General features: G+C 36.5%; 2 protein-coding genes across 8 annotated transcripts; one reads left to right on the plus strand and one right to left on the minus strand.

Annotated features, from left to right (window-relative positions):
• Window positions 1-39: 39 nt before the first annotated feature.
• Window positions 40-5,076, minus strand: LOC128682073 (zinc finger protein 239-like). Of its 5 annotated transcripts, none has more exons than XM_053766556.2 (8): window positions 4,894-5,076; window positions 4,627-4,785; window positions 4,269-4,342; window positions 3,414-3,539; window positions 2,435-2,545; window positions 1,806-1,946; window positions 1,388-1,477; window positions 40-836 (listed from the first exon to the last, which is right to left on the minus strand). In XM_053766556.2, the coding sequence occupies exons 4-8, from the start codon at window positions 3,481-3,483 to the stop codon at window positions 70-72; spliced, it is 1,179 nt and encodes a 392-aa protein (XP_053622531.1). In that variant the 5' UTR covers window positions 3,484-3,539; window positions 4,269-4,342; window positions 4,627-4,785; window positions 4,894-5,076; the 3' UTR covers window positions 40-69. The 5 variants fall into 5 exon arrangements, with proteins under 5 accessions (XP_053622531.1, XP_053622527.1, XP_053622528.1 ...); XM_053766552.1 differs by having other exon boundaries at window positions 2,435-2,554; XM_053766553.2 differs by lacking the exon at window positions 4,627-4,785 and having other exon boundaries at window positions 2,435-2,554.
• A 288-nt stretch (window positions 5,077-5,364) lies between these two features.
• LOC128682068 (zinc finger protein 583-like) lies at window positions 5,365-24,840 on the plus strand. Of its 3 annotated transcripts, none has more exons than XM_053766541.1 (8): window positions 5,365-5,524; window positions 5,921-6,096; window positions 6,205-6,277; window positions 6,540-6,674; window positions 7,577-7,714; window positions 8,499-8,564; window positions 9,064-9,180; window positions 23,419-24,840. In XM_053766541.1, the coding sequence occupies exons 2-8, from the start codon at window positions 5,992-5,994 to the stop codon at window positions 24,198-24,200; spliced, it is 1,416 nt and encodes a 471-aa protein (XP_053622516.1). In that variant the 5' UTR covers window positions 5,365-5,524; window positions 5,921-5,991; the 3' UTR covers window positions 24,201-24,840. The 3 variants fall into 3 exon arrangements, with proteins under 3 accessions (XP_053622516.1, XP_053622517.1, XP_053622515.1); XM_053766542.2 differs by lacking the exon at window positions 23,419-24,840 and adding an exon at window positions 20,530-23,412 and having other exon boundaries at window positions 5,429-5,773; XM_053766540.2 differs by having other exon boundaries at window positions 5,430-5,773.
• Window positions 24,841-25,488: the final 648 nt, after the last annotated feature.

Raw genomic sequence — 25,488 nt, forward strand, 5'->3', positions numbered from 1 at the left:
GAGACTTGTTTTATGTACTTAATAAATAAAACAAAAACATACAAAATAAATTAATTTATTGGCATACTTTCAGGTCGTCTCGTTCTTCACATCTTTAGCTTTTTTCTCATGCGTGTGTATCATATGACTTCGTAAATTAGATTTATCAGAAAACGGTCTTTGGCACACATGGCATTCATATGGTTTCTCACCAGTATGCGTTCTCATATGCACTTTCAGTCTACTCGCATCACTAAACTTGCTTGGACACAAATTACATTCATACGGTCGCTCCCCAGTGTGTATCCTTGAATGTATTAATAATTTACTTTTATCAGCGAAATTCTTGAAACAGACATCACATTCGTGTGGTTTCTCACCCGTATGCGACCTCAAATGTCGATTTAACACTGAGTTTCTCGAAAAGCCTTTATTACAAAAATCGCATACGAAAGGTTTCTCACCAGTGTGTATTTTCAAATGTGTGTCCAAATAGCTACGATATGTGAATTTTATTTGACAATAGTCACACTCGTACGGTTTCTCGTTCGTATGTGTTTGTGAATGGCGACGCAAGTGCGATTTGACAGCGAATCGACTGTTACATATTTCACACTTGTATGGCTTTTCGCCTGTGTGTGTCCGTGTGTGTATCTGTAACATGCTTGCATTACTAAATTTGCTGTTGCATATTTTACACACGTATGGCCTTTCTCCAGTGTGTGTTCTCATGTGTAGTTTCATATTCTTTATCCGCGTGATGTATTTACTGCAAACTGGACATAAGCCGCCTCTCCCGTTGTTGGTGTTTCCAGTTCTTTTCCGTTTTTCAGGATTCAGTTCACCAATAGCGACACCTGTGCGAAATGATTATTTAACTTTATACATGGTGTAACAAAATAACTGAGATACGGTACCTTGGGTACTACCTATCCTTCTCTCTCTTATCTAAACATTTTCTCGGTTTCTTCTGCAGCCATTGAGCGTCGGAGCCCAGGGTCCGCTATCCTACATTTTCGTCTCCGCTTCGCACGGTCGGTATTCCCAGTTGTCAGACCATTGTCACGCATATCATCCTTGACGACATCAAGCCAGCACTTCTTGGGTTTGCCTTATGCCAGGTTCAAGCGGGAGCGGCATAGCTAGACATTTTATCAGTCTACGCAAAACGTGGGGCGGGGGCGAGTGAGCTTGTGATACTAATTAAATGGAAATCAATGGACAACACTCAACGGCCCACACTGAGTACTAAGCTTGTATAGCGGCTCCGATGGACACAAACACAGAAACGGGTACCCAGAACCGCAGACAAATATCTGTTATCATAGGTACATATTGCCCGCTATAGGAATCGAACACAGGACCTCCAGATGGCGAACGGGTCATCAATTAGAAGTAGGCACTTTACCTGGTATGTCTCCTGTAATGATCTCCTCCGAGCTGCTGTTAAAGCCCACATCCGACTGTGGACCGGAAACGTCAACCGAGTGTTTTTCATCTGCAAAAACATTTATCAAACTTCATCATCTCTCTAATGAGTACCAAAACGAGAGTTACCAGAAAAAAGATTCAATTCCGTTTCATTTTTCATAATATAGACAAAAAGAAAATTTTAATTTCTATACAATATATGACAAAAATGTCATTTTTTTCACACAAGCTTTTGTTGTCGTCAGTGAGATTTTGTTGCAAATTTTTTTTATCAAACCCATACGTGTGGTGTGTGGGTAACACAGTAACACCCCCCCCCCCCCCGTAACTTCCAAAATAAGTGGATGATAAAACTTAAAGACGACTTTGTTTTATATTATGTAAAGATGTAATACCTTGAATATCGTTTGTCTCGCTCAGTAGCATCTTGCTCTGTCGCTCCAAGAGGTAGCTGGTGAGCGGCATAAACTCCGGGTAGGAATGTAGACCATTAGATCCAGGCAGCTCATTCAATAGCGGGACATCATCTGAATTTTCTGAAACATTATATTACTCGTATTAATTCATACTCTTTAATGAAGCTATTGTGGTCAAGTGGTTAACACCGTCCGCCTGAGATCGAAAGGTTCCAGGTTCGAATCCTACTACGTGCCACATGAGTTTACCAATTACCAATGCCTAAGGTATGTTAGTTTTCATAGATTTTTGTACCAAAGTCTACCTCTGGTTAACTGTAATGGTTTGTGTTATGTTCGAAATAACTGTTATTTTTGTATAAATAAAACACGCTAAATAACTGTTGTCAGTCAGTGTTATGTATTGGCGGTAAAAGTCAAGTGTCTCATGTCACATTAAGTGTCAAAACTAAACCACAGACAAAACACATTTGATCTATTAACAAAGTGAGCAAGTACTAGACCAATTTAAAACAGTTTCCATACAGTATCACGTCTTTATTTCTTACGGGCTAGACAGAGGTAATAGTTGCGCAACTCAAGGCCACATCTTGTATACTAAAGCATACCTTGTACTTTTTCTTCTTCTAACTCCGTCTTCACTTCGATTTCATTTTGCTCGTCCCCTTTCGCCTGTGGATCGAGTTCACACTCCGATTTGATGTCCATATCCTGTGATCCTAGTGTATCTCCAATAAAAAAAATATATTTACAAAAGAAAACTACATACTCCTTGTAATCTACATCTCTACTATCCTTCCTTACATATTATAAAACAAAGTATTCTGCCGCGTCTGTCTGTCTATTGGCGATAAACTCAAAAACTACTACACTAATTTTCATGCTGCTTTCACGGGGCTTCACATCTATCTAGATGTGATCCCTGAGGAAGCCCTGTCCCAGCTTCGCTCGAGTGAAACCATAATAAATTAAACACCTAAACTTTTCTCTTTAATTACTCTATCTATTAAAAATACCCCATCGAGATCCAGTGCATATTGACTTTTGTGGTTGCATAATTAAGAGATTTAAGCATACATAGGGATACACAGACAGACAGTGCGAAGTGACTTTGTTTTATACTATGTAGCGAAACCTGTAATAATAATGGGATCAAGATAGAAAAATCGAAAAATAAGCAAAGTTTATTTTTTGCCATAGGGAATGTCACCTTTTATTTAAAAATGTTAAAAGATGATTTTTTAAATGGAAATACAAAATCAACACTTAATTTGTATGAATAGACTAGTGGCCCGTCCCGCTTCGCTCGGGTAAAAACAATAAATTATGCACCTAAACCTTCCTCAGGAATCACATTATCTATTGGTGAAAACCTCATGAAAATCCCTGCAGTAGTTTTTGAGTTTATTGCGAACAGACAGACAGATAGACGCGGCAGAGGACTTTGTTTTATAATATGTAAGGATATCAACATTTCCCTTTACTTTTTATCATTTTTATATAATTTCTTACATGGTGGAAAATACTGTATTAATATAGCTTATGTCATTAAAACTCGTCCACAGTAAAGTATACAACAATACACACCTTTTTCTGAGTGTCCTGTGTTTGAAAGAATGTTTGACTTCCCCAAATCAGTGTCAAATTGTACTATCATAGCAGGCTGTGGCAATTGTGTGCTTGTGTTGACCGTGCATACATGTGGTGGGTGGCCTGAAATTTATGAAAGTTAAGTCGTTAGAATCTATACTTCTATATCAATCCCACTAATATTATAAATGGGAAAGTATATTTGTTACTCTTACACGCAAAATCTAGTGGACAGATTATTATGAAATTTGGTACATGGGTAGAAACTGGAATAACACATACTTTTTATCTCGAAATTCCCACGGGAGAGAAGCACCAACTGTTGGCACAACTAGCATTACAAATTCGAAAGGCTTCTGTCTGGTCTGTTACACTTTCATGGTTAAGCCTATGGACAAATTTTGAAGATATTTGGAATATACATATATGTATTGTTAACAACATGGCTAACTGTAACTAAGACCTGTATTTGTCAATTGATATCTTTGAAGAAAAAGCTGCAGTGTAGTTTCTTCTTCTTCACCTGCACTTTGGAAGTCAGCGGTAGACATAGTTTTAAGTAATTTATATCATCCTAAGCTTCCATTTTAATTTCATGGAAATTAGCATCTTATTCATAAAAAGAAATCAATACATTACTAAGCCACAAGTAAAAGAAGAAAGCTTAGAAACAGACAGACGCAGAAGGTGACTTTGTTTCCTACTTTGGTCAGCTCATAATAACATCACCATTAGGGTTTTTGAAATATGGCCCATTTGTGTCTATTTGAAAGCCATTGTGACATATAGTATCTTGTAATGAGGATAATATACTGTACATAGTTTAAAATATATATTTTTTAAATTGAATACCTTCTATGCTGTCTTGCTCTGCCTTCAAAGACTCTACATCATAATCTTGTTACATCTCATCATTGTCTCTGAACCTGAAATGAGACAAGATATTTTTAAATAAAGCATTTAAAATATTGCACAATGTAAACTGGCAGTCAATGGCATTTGGGTGCTGAGCAATGCTGAGAAAGAAAATCCCACACAAACTAATGTGTCAATTTTATTATAGTATTAAGTTTCTTTTTAAATATATAGCTTAAAGGATTTTGGAATTAAAAAAAAAAACATTTTAGTTTCATAAACAAGAAAGGAAGTGTCTATAAATTAAATGAGGCGCTTCAGTTCGGGAGTTGAGATAAATTTTATATAATCTCACTTTGGTGCGATGGGTGTCTCGGCAATTATTGTTTCTGTTCCAATGGTGTTTTAAAGCCCGTTGAAACTTACGCGGGCTTAAGCTATCACTTATCAAGTCACTTGTAAAAAAAAAAAGTTTTGATTAAGTAACGAATGCATTAACTTTCACGGTTGCAAGCTGTAACATCGATTTATATTATGTTGTGGACCCGTTTATTACTGTTATCAACAGTAATAAACGGGTCAGATCAGACAAGACAGTATTAGTGTGCTATAATTTACTTACTACCGAGTTAATTTGTATAATATACAAATTAAACAAATAGTAAAGGATTCGGACAGTACAGAATTTTAAAATTTGTATTTAATACCATTCCCACAAAATAATAAAATATACAAGACTAAAATAAGCAAATCGATCCAAGATAGACAAAACAAATTGTTAGACAGATCTGACAGAAGAAACGGTCATGACAGCTGAAGCTGACAGATACATGACAGCTACACTGGCCGAGCATGTCAAACAAACGTAGTGATGGGATGTTGATCAAGATATATCGATATCTATCGAGATCCCTATCGATCTTGCGGTTATCTGTTGTTTGACAAGTACTACTGATTGCCGATGTTCTGGTATGTATCTGAACTATAAATACTTGTGTTATACTATCAAAGTTTTCATTATTGTTGGCTTGTGCCTCGGCCAACATCGTAGTCAATCTGTTTTCCATTATTGCGATTCGATTGACTATCGATAGAGAATAGTGACCTTGACCTATCAAATTGATTTTTAGCACTACTACAAGTACTACATTGGTTGCTGTCTGTCATAAGTCATAAGCTGTCAGATCAGAAAGAAACTGAAAAGATACTGAAAATAGGCAAAAGTGGAATTTTTGTTTATTTATTTAAAGCAGGTATCTACATAATTTCAATAAAGTAAATTTATTTATAACATTGAATAGGTATGCCTCAATGTTGTGCAGTGCCGTTTTGTTCCGAAAAAAAAGGGGGACATGCATTTCCCAAAGACGAAACTCGCCGAAAACAGTGGATTATGGCGATTCGCAGGGATAATTTTATCCCATCAAGACATGCACGAGTCTGTAGAAAACATTTTAAACCTGACGATTATACATTACCAAAGGAGCCAACCAGAGAAATTCGTAATTATCATGTTTTCAATTTCTAGCCTGTGTATAGTTACAATTAAAAAATAAGTTTTTTTTTAAATTGAGATGCGTGACCATCGAAGGACATCTAAAATGCTGCTTTCTCTTATTATTGAATTAATTACCTTTACACATTTTCAGCACTTCCATTATTAAAACCGCAAGCTGTGCCTAGTTGCTTTGATTGGAATGTTAAAAGTAAACAAAAGGAAATGAAAAAAAAATTTGCAAGAAGAGCTCAACTAAACGAAAAGAAACTAAAGACTGCAACAATGTCACAGACAAAAACACAACAAAATGGATCTGAAGAATATTTAGTATGTACATAATTCTTACTCTAAATAAAGCTAGATTAAATATAATCAATCATTATTACTAATTTACATTAATTTATGTTTATAATAATGTAGACATTTTGATTTCAGCCTGACCAAGAATGTCAAGATACAGGAATTGACAACTCAAATGAAGAATCCATGGAGTATACTCGGAGTCAACGTGAGAACTTCAATAATAAAACTGTTTTGCTACAAGATAAGAGAAAAAAGTCCCCCTATAGCCTCTGTCTGCACAAAAGCAAAAAGCTCAAAGACTTATGCACCTTTGTTGTTCTTTTTGTACAAAGTTTTCACCAATAGATAGTGTGTTTCCTGAGGAAAGTTTAAATTAATAATTTATTATGGTTTTACCCGAGCGAAGCCGGGATGGGCCATGGGCCACTAGTAGTATGATCCTGTTCTAAAAACTGACATGTTTGCAGCGCCCCAACATTTAAATATCACAACTGAAGTCAAGGTAGAATGTGATCCGGAGTGTTCTGTTCCCGTCACGGGTGATATGTTCCCGTGTATAGTGAAGGTGGAACCGAAGGATGAGGAGGAATATGGACAAGCATGTATGTTCTTCTTAAACTGTGCTATTGCTCCCACAGATGTTAGATTGTATTAGAATGCTAAAGGTATCTTTTCTGCATCAAAACCCGTTGTGTAATTTTAAAGATCTAAGTATGTACTATGTAGTGTAAACAAATTTCTGTTTTCTTTTTACTATCTTGAGCCCGCGCCTTCGCCCGCGTTTATTTCTCTAACTTTCACCCCCAATATAGAATATATATATACATATATACATTATAATATATACATTTGGGAGTAGATTTTTGTAAAAACTTAATAATAAATATATTGATAATAAATTATTTGAATGAGGGCCTTTAACTACATGTATAATTATATTTAAAAAATGCTTTTTAATTATAACTTTCGCACACCAACTGCTAGAATCTATCGTAAAACCAAACTAATGACTGTTAAACAATTATATATCTATAATACTTGTATTCTCATTCGTAAAATAATGAACAACAAAGTCCGCATCAACCTAAACTTTACTAAGCGAAAACAAGTTGGCCGCACCTGCACTCGTCGCGCGAACTTCATCTTTGTGCCCAAGGTGCGGACAAAACACTACGGTCAGTCGACAATAACAAATGAAGGTGCGCGCCTTTTTAACAAGATACCCTCTGACATTAAAAATATTAACTTGTTCAATGTATTTAAGAAACAATTAGCCAAGCACTTCGTTACTATTTACTGAACTTGTCTGTTTCTATTTTTATTTGTTTATTAGTTTGACAACGAATATTATATGTATGTTTTGTATTATGTTCTGTTGTTTGTATTATGTCTTTAAACCTAGACCTATATCAGATTTCATCAAAATCGGTCCAGCAGTTTAGCCGTGAAAGCGACAGTGAAGACAGACAGACTGTATTTATAATATTATTATGGATGTTTGCAGCTGCATGTCACACATCAATAGAAAATATAGTAGTGAAATGTGAGTTTGAATATGATTCAGAAGACCAACAGTTACCCACAAATTATTTGCATCAACAATATAAAGAAGACATTGAGCCGGTTCAAGAGGGAATAGCAGGTAAACTATACAAGGTGCCAGTGCAAATGCCTCTCTCACTCGACCTCTGTGGCCTAATGGTCATCATGTCGGATCTGCTACACTGGAGGTGCCGGGTTTGATCCCCGGTCAGCTCAACATGCAAAATGATCTTTTTCAGGTTGATGCTCTTGGATCTTTATCTATATACATATATGTTTATAGTATAGAATATAGTATCGTTGAGTTAGTGTCCCGTAACACAAGTATCGAACTTATTTTGGGGCTAGCTCAATCTGTGTGATTTATTTACATTTATTTATTCACTCTCCTGTGTTCGCATCGCGGTTAAATGTTTCCCGCGTAAAAAAATAAGCTTTGGCTTCGGCTTCTGCTTGACATCAGAAAAAATAACGCGAGCGTAGCCGCGGGCAAAAGCCAATTGTTACATAAGTTTAGCTCTTTGAAATATTAGTATCGGTCAGATTTGTGTGCTGTGTGTAACAAGGAGGAAGACTTGATACATGTCTTGCTGGAATGTGGTCGATATTCTGATAGATCGCGATAGATTTTTAGCCACAGTGCCCATGTGTAATGGATTGCTGAACATAGTGTTGAGCAGTCCATTATCACAGGTGGCTAAATCCATTTATATCTTGTGGACAAGCATTATGAAAGCTAGATAAGTTTATATCAGAGATCCCCCATGAGGCCGACATAGTCACACAAAGTGCACTGAAGCCTTGTCAAAAATTTTGAAAAAATAATAATAATATTAGTATGGATCTAAAGTAGCATCGTAATAGAACTACTTTTCTTATTCCAGGATCCTCATCAGCGCACCAGAGTCCCCCCAATGACGTCAAGACCGAACCTCCAGACTATAACGAAGGTATGTCAATTTTCGCATTATGTAAATTTTAAAATTGTGTAAAAATTAAAAATTGTGTATATTTTTAAAATGTCAACGAAGGAAGCGGTGGTGGTGTAATGGTTAAGACGCCCGCTTGTGGATCGAAAGGCCCCAGGTTCGAATCCTACTCGTGTCACATGAGTTTGTATACCAATCTGACTCATGTATAGTAGTTTTCATCGACCTTGCTTCCGGTGAAGGAAAACATCGTGAGGAAACCTGCACACTAGTTGATTATTAACTTGTGTGTGAAATGGAGAAGGCAATGGCAAACCACTCCATTAACCACACAATACAGGAATACGACTATATTAGTAGTATAATATTTCACATACAAGCTACAAACTACTGGCATTTCGGAATGACTGCTGGAATGTTGAAAGAACTCATTTAAACAGTGTTGGTCCCTATCATGCCAGAAGGGCTTCCCATTATTATTTGTACAGTCTTAATTCATTGCGTAACAATTTGTACTCAGGTGCTACTGATCGAGAAACAGACAGTGAGATACGGAACCAAAGTTTCAACGAATCGACCACCAACATTCGTGAAACCGAGACAGAATCAACAGCTTGCGGCGACAGAAGCAGTGAAAGTAAGAAATATTGTTATAAGATTTGGAGATGAATTTATTGTGTGTATGTATGAGTTTATAAGCGGATATGGAGTGGTCCTATTCTAGGGCGGTACCACACGCCATTACACCTTACCCACCCTCTCATTCATAAAAAAAGTCAAGCATAGCTTAAAGTAAGCTAAAGTTTGTTTTGTCTTGTTCTATCACTGTCAAATATTAGCGGGAAGACATATTTTAGATTGAGAAGTATGCTGTAACTTTTTTTATGAATCATTTTTATTAGCCCTCTTACTAAATTAAAAAAGAAAGAAGAAGAAAGAAAAAATGTTTATCACAAAACAATAATTAAAAACTCATTTTTAGTTGTGTCCACAGCGAGATATACCATCTGTAAATCGGCGCCATCTATCGTAAAAGCCTTTAAATCCTAATCCTGTGTGATAAAACTGTGAGATACATAAACGCGATAGTAAGTTTGTTACTTCATAATGCTCTATCTACTCAACCAATCTTATTGAAATTGCATACATATAGTTTGAAGTATGGAGAAGGAGCTAGGGTAACTTTCTTCCCGGAAAAATAACTGTTCCCGTGGGAAATCACGCGGGCGAGGCCGCGGGAAAATGCTAGTAGTTTAGTAACTCTCAAAATGTCATTCACTCGTTCAGAACGGGTGAAGTGGGACTCAGCTATAGGTAAGACTGGAGCCAGTATTCCAAAGAACTTTTCCAGTTCAAAGATCTTTATTTCTCTCAATAAAAGAAAAAGTCACTTATCTAAGAATGTATACGTATTGAAAGGGAGGTCCTTGTTTCAAAAAAATATTGGGAGTTCTCCAGTCTTTATGCCAGCTGCACACCGTCGCCGAACTCGGACACATGTCTAGATGTTGCCCGGGGCTTCGCTCCCGTGGGAATTTTGAGATAAAATATAGCCTATAGCAATCTTGGATAATGTAACTTTCTAATGGTGAAAGAATTTTTGAAATCGGTTCGGTAGTTTCGGAGATTGCCCGCCTCAAATATACAAATTCACAAACGCTCCAAACTTCTAAGGAATGTGCGAAACTGTTACCTATTTTATTAGGGTTGGCAAAGGAGATTTAAATAAAATAATCAAAATAATTTGTATACACTTCCGAATATATTATTAACTGTTTTTACTACATATTTACAGTTTATACCACTAAACACAATTGAAAATTCCCTGCTACGACTGGGCCTAGTAAAAGGCCATCATGCGACACGATAGTTTAACTATCGACCCTTAATAGATTATTATTTTAATTTAACTTCTTTAAAATTCCTAGCCGAGGCTGGTATTTTAGTGATAGACATAGTCCATGACCAAGTGGCTATCATTTTTTAGGATTAAGGGGGTATTTATGTTGTAGGCTGCCCTGGTATAACTAAAACGCCGTTATTTGCCAAAGGCTTGTTTCGAGTAAAACGTCGAAAAGCGCGGTAAAAATTTAAATCGATGTCATTCATAAATGACAACACTTATTTAAAACTTGAAGGTACCAAAACATAGATCAAGTAAAATACTATCTAATGACTAACCTATTATTTTAGAAACACATTTTTTTAATAATAATAAAACGTTTTTTGCGTTTTAGTATATTATCTATGATACCAAAATCTTATGAGTCATCGACTAAAATGCCGCTTCGTAAAGAGTAACGGCTTTTTAGCGTTACTATTTCATTTAAAAAATATATTTATTAAAATGCTAAAAAAATCATGACTTCATGGTAACTTAAATGTCGTTATATCCCATAACGTTGTTTTAGTTACATAAAACTATACTTATGATACTAATTCATGTTAGGCTTTTGTGTGATTAACGGCATTTAACTGCTTTCAAGTCTGCTAAACTATGAATATATTTTAATTTGAAGATTAAATTCGGTTCATTGTTACGCTTAAACGCAGTTAAACTAATTACCTTCTAAATTAACGGCATTTAAGTGCAACAGTATAAAAAATATTGGAAGATAGTATTGATCAAATTGAATTTAAAGTTATCAAAATACAGGTTTGAAAATTGTTTTATCATTTCAAATTCCGCTGTTGTAAAGGGGTGTCTAATATTCTAATATTTAATTCGTTTGGGGGTGGTTCGCAGAGCGTTTCGACCGCTGCGGCTGTGCGGTCATTACAATCCGTAATTTTTTTTTGAGGAAGGAATCATTTCCAAAATCAATCATTCATCAGTGCTGGTAGATTTCCCAGACATCATGCGCTTAATGATATAATTCGTTATGGTAAGTGCAAATATTCCTTGTGTTCTGGAACCACCTGGACTAAGTCGCACGGATGGCAAGCGTCCCAATGGCTTGATTTTGGTACTCTGGCAAAAGGGACGATGTTTGCTTTGGGACGCAACGTGTGTAAGTACGTTTGCCGCTTCTCATATCAGAGATTTCGTTCGTGAGGCGGGGTCAGCAGCGGACAATGCGGCTAAACAGAAACATGCTAAGTACCAATTACTAAAACCATACAACAACCATATTTTTTATTATATTTTTCCTGTTAGATTAATAAAATATTTGACGAAGCATGTGGCGGATATTTTAAATTGTATTTTGCAAAATAAATCATTATTATTAATTAATGAAATCAATCATTTGAGAGTACGGTTCTCGCAGCCACCGCATGCGCACGTTTCTATGAGCCATTCCGAGCAAAACCAGTGATCTAGACCTCTCTCTTACGACCCTTAACACCGTGTCACCGTGTCTACGGTCGCTGGACGCAGACGTACCAACAAGACCAATCCACAAGACCTCCGGCCTACGGCGCTTAACCCGGGCGCTCAGTGTCTCGCACGAATGGTTTCTACATTTACAAAGAAGTGGACACTCTGTAGCTCCTTCTCGCACCTATGCTATTCTAAGTTAAGTGAAGTGAAACAGTGCAAGTGAATGATTTAAAATTAAGCTACCGGCGCTTGCGATCATATCACAAAAGAAATCATACCAAATAATTATAAACCTGTTCATTATATCACAATAATAATACTGTTGCCTATTATAGCTAAGTAATAACAAAAAGTTTAATAATTTATAGCCTGGCCAGAGTTTCGAAGCAAAATATTAATTACAACAAAAGGATTACTTGCAACTTATATCTATCCAGTCCAGAAAGGTGAATCAGCTGTGTGCCTACGCATTTTCATTTTCTACTATTTGCTCAGCCTATCTTTTTCATTTGACTACGGCGCCGTAAAGCGGTTGATACTAACGATTCCCGAAAATAAAGCTTTTCCATGCCATTAAAGCGTACTCCACCAACAACACCAAATATGTCAAAATCAGACACTGATTTGTCAATCCCTCGCACCGAAATAAGTTCTGAGGACCTCCTTCACAATATTACCACACGACATAAAAGGCCGCGTCAGGGCTCCTCATCACCTACCCAAGTGAATCAATTTAGCAGTGAATTGAGGGAAATGATGGAGGCACTCCACACATCATCTATTAATCAACAAAAAATGATGAATAAACTAATAGAAGAGGTCGCTGAGATCAAAAAACAAAATATTAAAATCCAAAAATCTAACGTGCAAATTGAAAATACCTTGGAAAGCCTAAAAAATAGTAATGAAAATATGTTGAAAAGAATACAGCTTCTTGAAAAAGAGCGCTTTGATCAACAAAACTATATAGTCAGCCTAGAGAAGAAAATAGAGAACATGCAGCAGACTTCTCGTCCATCCAATGTTGAAATACGAAATGTTCCAGCGGTCCAGGAAGAATCGTTTACGGACCTGACGGCCCACCTACAAAATATAGGACAAGCACTACATGTGGAAATCCAACCCTCGGATATACGTGACACTTACCGCATAGGAAAGAATAAAATAATCGTTGCCGAATTTCAATCTGTTCACCTGAAGAATAAAGTTCTGGCAGCGGCACGCAAATATAATAAAGATCACAGTGGAGACCAACGACTCAACACTTCCAATATTGGCCTTGCAGGGGACTCCACCCCCATATACATATCCGAGTACCTTGCAGGAAGCAACAGGAAGCTGTTCTACGAGGCCCGAGAATACGCTAAAGCCAACAATTACAAGTTTTGCTGGACCGGAAACGGAAATATTTACATGAAGAAGGATGAGCAATCGAAAGCGATTCGCGTAGACTCTGAAATCACGCTGAACTCTCTCCTAACAAAACAATGACTATATGTCAGTACAAACCATTTGTCTGTATTATTTGAGCCTTTTATTATGAAAATTTCTTACAATATGTGTTTTTGCATTTACTTAGCCTATCCTTATTTACAAATTTATCTGTTTAATAACATTTGCTGGGAATATAAAAGTTTCATATTATATAATCTACATACATCACTTATATCACACAAACCATATACATATATTATAACACTTACACTTAATTCGTTATACACAACACAAAATATGAATACGTATCTTGATAAGCATAATTGTCTATACTTAATGACCTTCTTTTTGTGGTACAGTGCGCAATTCCAACTCTATTTAAAAAAAAAAATAATACAATAAATTTATTATTAAAAATAATATGACAGATATCAGCTCTTATTTCAATGAGTTGGAGGCGCTTAATGTATCACAAAGTTATTTATGTGCACCGGATCAATGTTTCAAATATATAAATTGTAATAAAAAATCTCTGACTGTTATTCATTTGAATATTTGTAGCATAAACTGCAACTTTGACCAATTCCAAACACTTCTTTCAACTTTAAACATACAATGTGATATTATCATCTTAACAGAATGTTGGTTATCAGTTACGCCATATCTCCCTAAATTGAATAACTTTACATCATATCAAACGATAGATGATGGCAATCAAAATGCAGGCGTCGTTATATACATTAGAAACACCTTGGATTGTAATGTCTTCGAACCTAAAATTATAAAGGAAGCTGATTGTCTAGTTTGTACACTTGGAACGGAGTTCGCTTTTATAGCTGTTTATAGATCACCATCATATAAAAACACAGACATATTCTTAAATTCTATCAATGATCTTCTATTGACCCTAAAATCCTATAAAACAGTTGGATTAATAGGAGATCTTAATATAGATATACACACTTGTGACAGCGATAACCGTTCTGACAATTACCTCAACCTGATGGCAGCACACGGTTTGCTTCCGACGTATACCTATCCCACTCGACTGCAAAAATGTATTGATCATATTTTATTAAAAACTGATAAAAATTCCACTGCAATAGTTCTCGAATCTTCTATCACCGATCACTATCCAACATTGCTGTCGCTTCAGTTGACACGAGAAAAATCTGTTAAATCCATAACAAGTACTAAAATAAACTATGAACAAATAAAAATTGACCTAGCTTCTTTTGATTTTTCGCAAATAAAACAGCTTCAAAACGTAAATTCTGCTACAGATCTTTTGGTTTCATCAGTCAGTGATATAATAAACAAAAACACCGTTAGGTACACACCCCCCCGTAGTAAGAGAAATCTGAAGCCTTGGATTACGCCAGGCCTTCTACGCTGCATACGAAATCGAGACCGAATGCATAAACAATTAAAAAAACAACACAATAACGTCACGCTTGCGATTACTTATTCAAGATACAGAAATTATATCAATAAACTTTTGAAGAAATTGAAGAAAGAATACAATAGGCAGGCTCTAATGAGGACGAAAAATGATCCCAAATTAAAATGGAAGGCGATCAAAGAAATCACAAATATTGCACCATCACGCGTTAGTTCTAAAGCCCTCCTAAAGTCTACACATGATCCTACCAAATCTGTGAATGAGGTTAATAACTACTTTGTAAATGTTGGGAGAAACTTAGCTAATACAATAGGGCAAACTAATAAAACTTCATTTGTACCTCCCACAGCACCAGTTTCATCCCCTCGAAACTCCTTTGCTCTTTTTAATGTCACTAATGACGAAATTAATGACCACATAATGAATTTAAGAAGAGATTGCGCTACTGGGTGGGACAACATTTCATCCCGAATTCTGCAATCATCACGTGAAATTTTTGTCCCATTACTAAGACATATCTTTCAACTATCACTCACAAGTGGAGTTTTCCCAGATGCATTTAAGAAAGCCATCATTCATCCAATTTATAAGGGTGGTGATGGAGACGATGTCACCAACTATCGTCCGATATCTGTACTTACTGCAATGTCAAAATTATTGGAAAAAATTATTAATTCTCGGCTACTCAGATACCTTAATGCTAATAATATAATCTCAAATAATCAGTATGGTTTCAGAGCGGGTAGATCGACGGAGGATGCAGTATCTGCACTGGTTGATGACATAGTTGACTGCTTTGAAAAACAGAGAAAAGGACTAGGATTATTCCTAGATCTATCAAAAGCCTTCGACACCGTCTCTATCCCCAAACTTCTTTTAAAGTTGGAGGCTGTCGGTATTCGTGGTGTGGCTTTGGATCTTTTTAGAAGTTACCTGTCTAATCGGACACAAAAAGTAAAAATTGAAGAATACACAAGTGAAGAGGAGTACATAACAACTGGAGTCCCGCAGGGAAGTGTCCTTGGCCCCACACTTTTCATTATATATATCAATGATTTGTGCAAACTAACAATTCCTTTTTGTAACATATATACTTATGCTGATGACACAGCTTTATTAGTATCCGGTCGCTCATGGGAAGAAGCCCAAATACATGCAGAATCAGCCTTGGCCGTTGTTATGTCTTGGTTATCTGATAACCTACTCTCGCTTAATTTATCAAAAACTAATTGTTTGCCATTTGGACTTAATTCGACAACACTTCCTTCACATCACAATTTTGTAATCAAAGCCCATATATGCCAAAACCTGACCCCGAATTGCACTTGTTCAGTTATCCCCCAAGTAACTAACGTCAAATATCTTGGTATTATTCTAGACCAAAAATTAAAATGGCTACTACAAATTAAGTCGCTTATTTCTCGCGTGCGGAAAATGATATTTGTCTTTAAAAATCTTAGAAACGTGGCGGATTCTGATACACTGAAAAATACCTATTTTGCCCTATGTCAGTCTATTCTAATGTATGGTGTTCGGGTCTGGGGGTCAGCAGCAAAAACAAACTTACTGCCATTGGAAAGGGCACAGAGGGCTGTCCTTAAAGTGATGACACGTAAACCATACCGTTACCCAACCTCTCAGCTTTACACCGACGTAAAAGTGTTGGCAGTGAGGCAGCTCTTTGTGTTACAGACGGTACTTAAAAAACACTCTCTGCTAAAGTTTGACCCAAACCTCAACGCTAACCGACGACGACATCTTCAGTATAAGGTTTGCATAATACCACAACACAGAACATCAACAGCAGCCAGAAACTTCAGTGTATTAGGCGCAAAACTTTATAATAAATTAAACAAAGAAAGCAATATTTACTCATGCTCAAAATTTGTTTGCAAAAAACGTGTGCAAAAATTTCTACATTCATTAAATTACGACGAAACCGAAAACCTGTTACTCTAACTGTCTTCCATTCTGTATCCAAATCCTGCTTTCAATTTCCTAACAAACACACATTTATTTTCACACAACCCACACACACACACAAACACATACACACTTCACACATGCCACCTTTTGTACCCAGCAAATCAATTTAGTTAAGTTCCTAGCTAAGGTTTCATTTCTTTAGTAACTTTTAAATAAGGTTTCCCAAAAATAACAGACTAGTCTAGTTTGGGAAACCTAGATCATTACTCTGTTCTTATTGCCATAAGCACTAAACTCTATAAATTTCCCTACCACCCCGGGGCAGCGGTCTCTGAGATACAGACTAACGTCTAGTTCAGAGATTGATTGTGTCTGGTTGGAGCAGGGGACTTTATAATACAATTATATAAACATGTACTTACTCCCTTTGTGTACTATGTAATGTGTTCTATGTCATAATGGCTAAATAAAGAATTTATTATTATTATTATTAATCATTCATAACTACAGTACAGAGTAAATAATGTAAAGTCATATAGTAAAACTCATTCTTGTCTTTGTTAAAATTTGAAAGATTGTTATGACAGTGCGACCGTAGCGGTCGAAACGCTCTGCGAATCACACTTGGGTGTAGCTGGGAAATCTCAGGTAGGTACTTCGGAACAATAATTGCCATCAACATTATTTTTACGCTTGCGGAGGCCTTGTAGCTCGGGTGTAGTCTTTTTACAGCTGCAGGTATCGGTGAGACTCTATGTTGTTGGTTAATATTAAAGTTCTTCGTAAGATCATTTGATAATTTGGCTTACTAATTCTTACTCGACTTGAATTTGACATAACCTCACTCATTGGGCGGGTCTAAAGCGTTGATTGGTCGGACTAATGCGTTGTTCGGACACGCTCGACGCGCCGCGCAACGCCCCGTGAATCTTCCTCATAGTCCGGCCCTTGATCGAACATCACTCTGGACTGACGAAAGCTAACTTTACTTTTTTATTTTAAAAAAATATTAATTATAACGGATGGCCATATTGAAACTTAAGAAGAATATTACATACTGACATCAAAATATGCGTTTGATTGTCAAAAGTACCATTTGACCGCCATCAGTCCCAAAATGTTGACAGTCTATATTATGCGATGTAGTGTACATAAGTTCCTCAAGATCAACATGCCAAACATTATGCGATGCTAAAATATACTTATATACTAGACCCTTTTTTAGCGTCATCAGTCACATCTTCTATTAACAAGTTTACGTCAAAAAGATATTCCGCGGTGACTATCGATCGAACATCTATCAAGAATACAATATTTTAATCGTGTTTGACTACAAGGGAAACGCTTTACGGCAGTCGCTAACACTAATCACACAAGGTCACAAGCTCCCAGAGTATTATAGCAAACTAATGTTATTGTCATTAGACAGGATAAGTTTATTGTGCAATCTTCAAAACTGCTTAATTCCCGAAACCGAATAGCTACAAATGCCATTTTTAATTTTCTATATAATTTTAAGATTCCATGTGAACTGAAGGAAGCAAACTTATCCAGCCCGAGAGGGCGTCGCTGCTGTTGAATAAATTTGAAATCTTCAAAATAACTTCAGAAAGTTTCTATTTCTGGTCGTCAGATCAAATATCTTTGTTATTCCTCGAGCTGACAGTTCGTTATTGTACCTTAAATGGGCGTGGTTAGCAAATTTAATGGCGATTTGATTGGATGTTAGTTTGAGGTATGTTATTGCAAAATGGAGTGGAGGAATGAGTTAAGGACTGAGAATACGGGGTAAATTTTGAAGTGATAAAAGCTCATTACAAGATATAATTTTTTTTCTTTGCCATCTCTAAAATACATTTACTTCTCATGGAAACAGCCGAAATTCTGTAACAATAAAATAAATACTGTGTATATATGTAAATAAATATGTGTATATATGTATGTATATTATTAAACACAAAAATAATATTTATTACTAGTTGTCCTATGTCACATGTAGACCTCGAGAGTATTTTTTAGTCTTTTCCATCATAGCCTCTCCGTAACATCATAATAGAACGATATGAATATACCTATTTGAATACATATTACATGCATGGCAGGTATTTTATGAATATATAAACACCTAGCTAAAAAACTACTCACCTAAAGCGTCATCGTTGCGAAATTGGCGGGAGCAGACCCGGAGCAAGCGCTTGCGACTCACTAATTCGACCTCCGACCTCTCCGATGGTACCGCGCGTGAGATATGTTAACGACATTTTAGTGTATCACTGTGAGATAACGACACTGCAGTCTAACAGTGGCGGACAACACATTGTTTGAATATTTTCGAAAAGCCGCTATTGGCTTGTAACATACGAAAAGTCAAAACATTAGTAGTAAGCTATAAAGCCGTTATACGACGTTAATCACATTTAAGTCTAGCTTTTTCAATTAACGACGTTTTAACTTAACAATATAATACTGCTCTATTAGAAATAAAATAACAATAACACAGTTAAAGTATTTTTACCCCTTTATAGTGCAAAAAATGCAGTTAACGGCAATATTGACAAGCAACCTTATGATATTTTTTTTAACAAAGGTATGAGTTATCCAACCTTAGCGGCTGTATAGACTCGCAAAGTTACTTAAAGGCATTTTAGCCTATTTGACAAGCAAAATATGTGTACATAACGGCAATTTTACAATTGTTATTTCCAAAACTAATCAAGCTATCGAAAAATCGCAAATACAGATCGAAAGAGCTTTTTTTTCTCATTTTCTTGCAAACCAAAATTAAAAATCGCCCTGATGTCAGATAACGGCATTTTAGTTATACCACGGCAGTAGGAGTCAGGTGTCAGTAGAATCCATAAACTTCTTTTTTTTTTTTTTTGGTGACGCCTGTGCGTGTACCAGACGGGTGATCAGTCCTCCACCATTCACCCAGTCCCCCGTAACCCCTGAGGGGATGCGGGTGGCTGGTAATCCTAACTGCGGCCGTCCACTAAACCTATCTGTATCTTAACATAACCTGAGTAACTATCCTATTGTTAGATCTCTTAATGGATAGTTTTATTTTATTTATTTCACCAAGCTTAACGTACCATTACAGAAAACATATTCTAATACGACAGGTTAACCTTTTAAATTATTTATGTATAACATAAACATATAATATTCAAACACGTTGTTGTGAATTCATTCAGAAAACAGGAGAAAATATCAGTTTTCTCGGCCACTAAATTAAGCACGCGCGGCGTTCGCGTCCAACATTCCAACGCGTAGTTCCAACATTGCCTGACTATCGATAGCCATATCTATCAGTATCGCCACTAAGGACAAATTTTACACAAGAAATTTTCTTTTATGTTGCCGCACTACACCTGTTTTTTGGGTAGCCTGTTTTATTAATATATTTTATTTAAAAACTTTATTTTTTTATACTACCAAGCAGGCACACAGGCATGCGTCCCAACTGATGATAAGTGGTCACCACAGCCTACCAACGCTTGCAACACCAGGGGTGTCACACGCACGTTGTCTATTTTATTTCACAAAATTACATGTAAAATGATGGACTGACGTCATTCTCTACCCGTCATAAATCAGACCAAACGGAGATGGCAAAATGGTTGTGGTGGAATAGAGATTAAGAGGTGACAGGGTGTTAACCAATCGCCTGTGAGAAGCAACTCCAATTTTTAGCCCTTTTCCTTGATTTACTTTTACGATTTGCGCGAGAGACACATTCTATGTTTTCGTGGCCACAACTATAGATAGAAGAAATTGTCTAAACAACAGTGAAAACAGCATCAAATTCCGTTGCGTGTGTTTAAAAGAGCTTAGTAAGAGACAGACGCGGTGGGCGACTGTTTTATGTAGTGATTAGTCTTCAATGACTCTTCCCGTTGCAGATACGACAACTATGCATGAGCTATGCGAAAATCCTGTGCCTGATCAAGATAAAGAGTTCCACTCTCGGATCGTCAACATTTTAAACGACAACTACCCCCAAGATCGTGGAAAATCCAAAATTACTCATTTAAAGAATTATTTGGGGAACAAATCTCCTGAACGATGCAGGACAAAATTCGATTCGCTGTGCCGACTGAAGAGTTAGTGCACGCCTACTCAACGAATGAGTCACTTTCACTGAAGGAGTACCGGTCTCTAAAACGGAAACTCCTAGAATGGCCCTTAGGAAGGGCTTTGATATACTCCCCGCTTGACATCATGGCGAAAATTCACGCGAAATCGTACGCACAATTCATGAGCACCTTGAAGATTTTGAAACCGAGACTGACTTCGAGGAAACGGAGCTTGTCTCCCGATTCACAAACATTCACAATTAGCAAGCGATCACGGAAACGATCCAAGATATCTCCGGAAGCTTGTGTGTCTCCCGCTTCAAATCATGGCTCGTCACAAGACAACAATGAAACTAGCGTGTCGTTTTACGAGAAAATGATGGGCATTCTTGATTCTAAAGCGCAAATATTGTCAAAAATTGCTAACAGAGTTGCCTCGAAGGTGAAAACCAAATCGAAGAGTTCGTCCAAAGCGGAACCGGAATCCAGATCTGCATGCGATACAATACAATCTGATTTCTTTTCGCCCACGACCGAAGCCGAACCGATACCAATACCAGATCCCCAAATAGCAGAACAGGGTCAAAAATGCCAACGTTTTGGCGAACAGGGCTGGAGGAACATTCGATACGCCGACGTGGAGAAATACTTTCACAATGAACCAGTGTTCAGTGCCTTAAAAGTGAACTCGTTGCTTGCAACCAAAACCCCTTCAAACAGTACACTACGTCATCTCGAAAACGCTGACCAGACGTTAAATAAATAAATATAAATATATTAGGACAAATCACACAGATTGAGCTAGCCCCAAACTAAGTTCGAGACTTGTGTTATGGGATACTAACTCAACGATACTATATTTTATAAATAGATACATATATAAATAAACATCCAAGACCCGGGCCAATCAGAAAAAGATCATTTTCCATCATGACCCGACCGGGGATCGAACCCGGGACCTCTCGGTTCAGTGGCAAGAACTTTACCACTGCGCCACCGAGGTCATCAACGTTGGGCGCAATAACTTACGGATTATTATTACAAATATCAGAATTGATAAACGCTTGCAAGAAACTTGATGTCAAATATCGCGTATACCTCCAAAGATATCTCTTAGATGAAAATTGCGAGTTCAAGAAAATCTCCGATGACCTACTGCAGTATGTCTGCGGCATGAGAGCCGAAATCATCCAAAACCGAAGGGAAATTTACAAGTGTCAGGACAAAGTGCTAAACAAGCTGTTGCATAAAATCCCCCCATCTAAAACTCACCTGTTCTCTGAACCTAAATTGACAAAGCTTATTAAAAAACATGGAGGAGTGTACAATTTTTTTCACAAAAAGTTTTACTAGCTGAAAATCTAGCAATAGAGCAAACGTGTAAGATTTTTTGTGATTATTCAAATTAATAGATTTACAGTGAAAAATATATACGACGCTTTAATGACAGAAGGAATAGGCGGCAACACGGAACAGTAACAATGTTGCCATTATAATGAAACGGATACAACAATAAATTATTGTTGTATCAAAGATCGTTGTATCAACGTAAAACGACACGCTAGTTTGAAATGCCCCGTAGAATAAACAAAGCAAATATCTACAGCCGAATCTGGGTCTAACCTGTTCTTCTTCTTGACCTTTTCCCCACTCGTGTGGGCTCAGCACCTTTCGTTAAAATTCTGTCACTTGCCATTTCACTTAACACTGTATCCTTAATCATACATTCTTTGATGCAATTAATCCACCTCTTCTTGAGTTTTCCTCTATTTCTGATACCTTTAACTTAAGTGTGAGTCTCTGGCCAAACCTAAAAAAGCTCGAATGACAGAAAAAAGATTGGAGTACTTCCTTTTTATTTTTTTAAATAATGATATTACTTTATTTACTAACAGAAAAATACATCTTTTATAGAAATTACGTGAAAAAAAACTGAAATATAATAAAAACGGGCGATTTTTCCACCAACAACATATTGAGGAGTTTGCAATGTGAACGCTCGAAAATGACAGTTACAATGCTATTTTATGGGTTTTATGTTAAATGGCGGCGATCCAAAGATATGTCTAAGCCTAGCTGAAACCTAAAATGTGTTTTAAGAAGTCATGGTGAGAAACCTTAAGGTTGCGCTGTTTGTTAAATACGTTTTAGTGATAGAAGTAATTTATGAATGCTTAAAAGAAAACATACTGGTGAGAAACCCTTGAATGTGCTTTTTGAAGATATTCTCGGAAATACACAGCACACACACACACAGCACGTGAGAGCACATACATTTAAAACGCAAAATATGGCAGTTGGTGAGAAACATATCCAAGAAACTTGAACACGGAACATGTTTTGACATATGCAAATATTTTTCTGGTAGAGAGTTGATGTATGTAAAGTAATGATTAAAGATTTTTTACTTAGAACGTATAAGAAAAAAAATGTCTTTACAAAATAAAGAGTAATACGAAACACTTTAGTAAACTTATTTATATATTGTGATTTCAATATGTTAACAAAAAACTAAATATAATATTTCTTCGATACTAATATGATTTGAAGACTGAATTCATGATAGTAATCCAATGTTATACAAACACGAATATTAATGAAAATATTTTTGTATTTCGTGTTTGTTATTTTAAGCCACTTTATAATCATTATTTTTATACTATAATTTTGTCTGAGCCAAGTTTCGCAATCGTGTAAGTTAAAATTATCGTGCAGGTGGTGGCACTCCGAAATCGGAATCGAAACTGGCGAAACGGAAAGCGGAAAGAGGCCGGAGTGGTAAGAAACCGCGCAAACGAAGGGACCCGACGCAAGCCGATGAGAAACCACATGAATGTGATACGTGTCACAAACGGTTCAAGGAATTATGTCATTTAATTGCTCACTATTCAGCGCACACTGAAGAAAAATTACACATTTGTAATATATGTCAAAGACAATTCACTAGAAGAAGTAATTTAAAAACGCATTTACGAATGCACACAGGCGAAAGTTTATATACATGTAAGTTGTGTCCAAGTAGATTTACGAATAAAAGCAAGTTAGAATTACATTTGAAAAGGCATACCGGTGAGAAACCTTTCGATTGTGATCTATGTAAAAGCAGGTTCGCTGATAAGTGTACGTTAAAAAGACATATAAGGACTCACACTGGTGAGAAACCATTCGAATGTAGTGTCTGTCATAACAGATTTGCTGAAAGAACCAGTTTGCACGCGCATTACATTGTACATACCGGTGAGAAACCTTACAAATGTGATTTTTGTGCTAAACTATTTTCTCGTAAAGGCAATTTACAGACTCATGTAAGAACGCATACTGGTGAGAAACCTTACGAATGTAATATTTGTAAAACTAGATTCACTGAGAGAAGTACGCTGATAAGACACGTACGAACACACACCGGTGAGAAACCATACGAATGTAGCGTTTGTCTCTCTCGTTTCACATTGATGACTAAGTTAAAACGACACCTGAAAAAACATACTTCAGATTAGGGTAGAGTTGCCAAAGTTATTTAATTGTATTTTAATTAATACTAGATGTTGCCCGCAGTTCTACCCCTACCCTATATTTGACCCCCAGATCATGTATATCTATTTATCCAAATTTGGTTTAGTAGTTGAACCGTGAAAGCGTGACAGACCTTCGCATTTACAATATTAATAATAATAGAATTTTTACTTTCATTTGTTTATACGTCTCATCAAAGATATGTATGATAATAAGACGTTTATGTACCCATATTTTTCATCAAAGACATTTGAATTTTTGTAACTATATTTTATTTATATTATAATAACCAACAGCAACACTACAAACATTAATATAATAATTATCTCTATTTACGAATATGATGAACACGATGAACGCGTTTTTCTGGAACTACATTAGTGGTACATTTATAAAATGCTGTCTAAGAGTCTAGGAATTCCCGTGGGATCGAAGCTGCAGGTCGCAGTTAGTAATAAGGAAATGTAGCTTTCGCATAATTCTAAATACAATTTGATTTTCAAGTTCCAACATAGTTACTGTAGTTTGTAGCAAAAGTTCTCATGAATTATATGTGCCTCTATAATCTGGTCTCGCCTATTATATAAAAATATGTAAATATTAATGAATAAAATCTAAGTCTAATCTATTGTGTTTTATTTAATCTCTCATCTGAGCGCGTACCCGGTGTCTTCCTTAGCCGTTGAACGTTGGAGCCCAGGGTCCGCTTTCCTACAAATTTGTCTCCACTTCGCACGGTCGTCGGCATCCCTAGTTGTCAGACCAGTGGCACGCATATCATACCTATCTGGAGTTTGTCTCGTAAGGACATTATTTTTTGGGTTGTCATTATCGAAAGGAAATGAAATGTCTCGTAAGGACATTTTTCTGGCGTTGTCATTATCGAGAGGATATGAAATGGTCTTATTCTATGGCGGAAGGAAGCGCCTTAGCATAACGTATGAGTCACTTTAAATATTGGCATTTGAGAGCTAGTTTTTGTGTAATTTTTTTCAAAACCCAAAACTTCTGGCTGGTGGCCAGTTATATAAAATCTCAACCGTAACTTCAAAAATTCAAGGTCATATTTTAAGACTCCGGGCTTCGCGGCGCGGCGCCACAGCCCCGAAAGAAATAGATATAAGAGAGGAACACATAGGCTTGCTCTCAAATGCGAATCTGAGAGTGTCGGAGCCCACGATCATCCACTTTTCTTCTCCACTTCATCCTTAAAATAGTTTTTATATCCTCCTTTAGATTTGCATGCTAAAGATATGTTCTACGGATAGGTGT

This window comes from Plodia interpunctella, chromosome 29 (genome assembly GCF_027563975.2).
Source record: "Plodia interpunctella isolate USDA-ARS_2022_Savannah chromosome 29, ilPloInte3.2, whole genome shotgun sequence".
NCBI lineage: Eukaryota > Metazoa > Arthropoda > Insecta > Lepidoptera > Pyralidae > Plodia > Plodia interpunctella.